Consider the following 2,354-nt stretch of genomic DNA (forward strand, 5'->3'; position numbering starts at 1 on the left):
CAAAGTAAAGAACAAAAAAAAATGATTAATCGATTATTAAATTAGTCATCGACTATTTTAATAATCGATTAGTCGTCGATTAATCGTGGCAGCCCTAGTGTGCATGCATTGTGTACATTCTTGTGTTTGCGCATCTGTCTGTCTAAAATATATCATGAACCACTAGGTAGATTTTTCTTGAATTTTCAAAAAGTAAGCTAGGTTGATAGTTGACGCGTCACGCCAGGTACAAGGGAGCAATTGTGTCACTTATGGTGCATAAGTGACACAATTGTGCTGTCCCCGCCCCTGCTCGTTGGCCCTGCATGCTGTCCTGACGTGTGGTCATGCACTTCGAATTTTTGTAACTCCACAAAGGCTGCGCACGCCGCAATGTACATGACGGGTTTTCCTCAACTCTGAAGCTGATTCTCTTTTGGAGTCAAACGAATGCAAGATAGCTGCAACAGATGATCCAAATAAACCAGCACAAAAATGGCTATAATTCAGTCAGATTTACAGATATAAAGCTAAAATTATGGGGTAGTAGCTGAGAGGCCTGCACAATACATTGTGAGAGTGAGATCTCATATTATAACATGAGATAACYATTTACAAGATTTGGCCGAAACATTTTTAACTCTATCATTTATCAACATCAGATAATGTTATTTTAAAACTCTGACATTAAAGGAAGCTGGTAATAAGAATTCTTTAAAAGATTGTTAAATACATAGCTGTGCAGTGCCACATTATAAACTGGTTTTTATTTTTCTGTGGTAGAAATGACGACTCCGAGGTGAAGATTTCGCTCCAACCGAGTGAGAAAGGAACATTTATCACTTCAGGCCCCAAACAGGTAAAACCCAACTTCAAGACTCTGTGTTTGCAGTAAATGTCAGCATTTTTAAAATAAGTATTTGTTCTTTGTCGGGGAACAACAGGGCTGCTGTGTGGTGGAGCTGGAGCGCAGCGAGCGGGGCTTCGGCTTCAGTCTGAGAGGAGGGAAAGAATACAACATGGGTCTGTACATCCTGCGTCTGGCTGGGGATGGACCGGCTCTTAGAGATGGAAGGATACACGTAAGTTTCCTTTACTTATCCGAACTTTTGATTAACCACACTCTACCACATCTAAACCTTATTGTTCACAAAAACCCATTCTCCGTTGTAAAGTCTYTCTTTAATCGGTGTTTGTATGGGTGTCTCTTCATGAGGCGGCTGTGGCAGAGTGGTTAGGGGAGTAGTCCTGTGCTGGTTTGATCCCCCGTTCCATCTGTCTCAGTCGTTGTGTTCCTGGGTAAGACACTTCACCCACCATCAGAGGTTCCAGTGGTGCCGGTGCGTTGCAGCCCCACCTTTGTCAGTCTACCCCATTTTACCGTTTACCATGGCACTGTGTCCCTTAATTTTAGTGGGATCATCACATGGCTTGTCTGGTAGTCTGAATTTTTTGCAGCTCTTTTAATAAGTGTGCATGTAACTAAGGGCAGCYAGTTTGTTCGAAATTTTGCAGTATACCTACTCATTTCAGAGTACACCATCAAGCTCAGGCTGTATGCATTCATCTCCTGAAGCATATCTCTCTAGGAAGAGTTTGCAAGTTCTGCCTTGGCTCAGACATTCCACAGGCAGATGTCTGCTGTCAAAATCACTTGTGTGTAATACTTGACTCACATGGAACCACCACTGAGGTAGATCTAAAAGCACAATTGGAACCAAAAATGGTGACACAGTTGGCTGACCCTGAATCGATGAGAACTGCTGATACACACCCAAGAGACAAGGAGAACAAGCTAAAGAGATGCTGGAGCATTAGGTACTCAGACAGACTTTTTAACTACTCCCTGTCACGCTACAACTCTGTGGTGCACAAGGTCAACATGATGCGGGAAATTACATGAGCCAGGGTTGACATGAATAAAAGGGCTTAGACCCCTGTCGTAACTGCTTTTCAGTTTTAGTTTTTTTATATATATTTATAAGGTTCTACTAATCTTAAATAGCTAATTAAAATGAGCACAAAGTAATAGAGGATAAAACTGGCGCACACAGTCACACAAACAAACCCAAAGGTAATGTTTTGGGTAAGAATGATATGACGAGCTAGATCAGCACTTTGCATCTGTCATAGGCTGATCCACTGGCAGCCCATCGGCAACTGGGAAATCCCTGGTAGTGTTGTATACCAGTCCCCGGCCTCTACACATTTGCATGTGACCATTTTGTTTTGTTTGTCACAACAAAAGATCGAACACCAACAATAAATACATAACTCACAATTAATCAAGAATCTGAGAGAACAGGTGTGTTTTTAATAGAGTTTAAAAACAGGAAGTGACGAGGCCTGTCTAACGTTGGGGGGGGGGGGGGGGG

General features: G+C 42.3%; 1 protein-coding gene across 1 annotated transcript in view; it reads left to right on the forward strand.

The window, feature by feature from the left end:
• LOC106530164 (membrane-associated guanylate kinase, WW and PDZ domain-containing protein 3) overlaps nt 1–2,354 on the forward strand; it is a gene marked incomplete in the record, with an annotated part of 125,785 nt that overhangs the window by 119,714 nt on the left and 3,717 nt on the right. The window contains 2 exon segments of the mRNA XM_014025745.1: nt 763–838; nt 924–1,061. Of these exon segments, the coding sequence (XP_013881199.1) occupies nt 763–838; nt 924–1,061 (214 nt within the window).

Source organism: Austrofundulus limnaeus, unplaced genomic scaffold (genome assembly GCF_001266775.1).
Source record: "Austrofundulus limnaeus strain Quisiro unplaced genomic scaffold, Austrofundulus_limnaeus-1.0 Scaffold496, whole genome shotgun sequence".
NCBI lineage: Eukaryota > Metazoa > Chordata > Actinopteri > Cyprinodontiformes > Rivulidae > Austrofundulus > Austrofundulus limnaeus.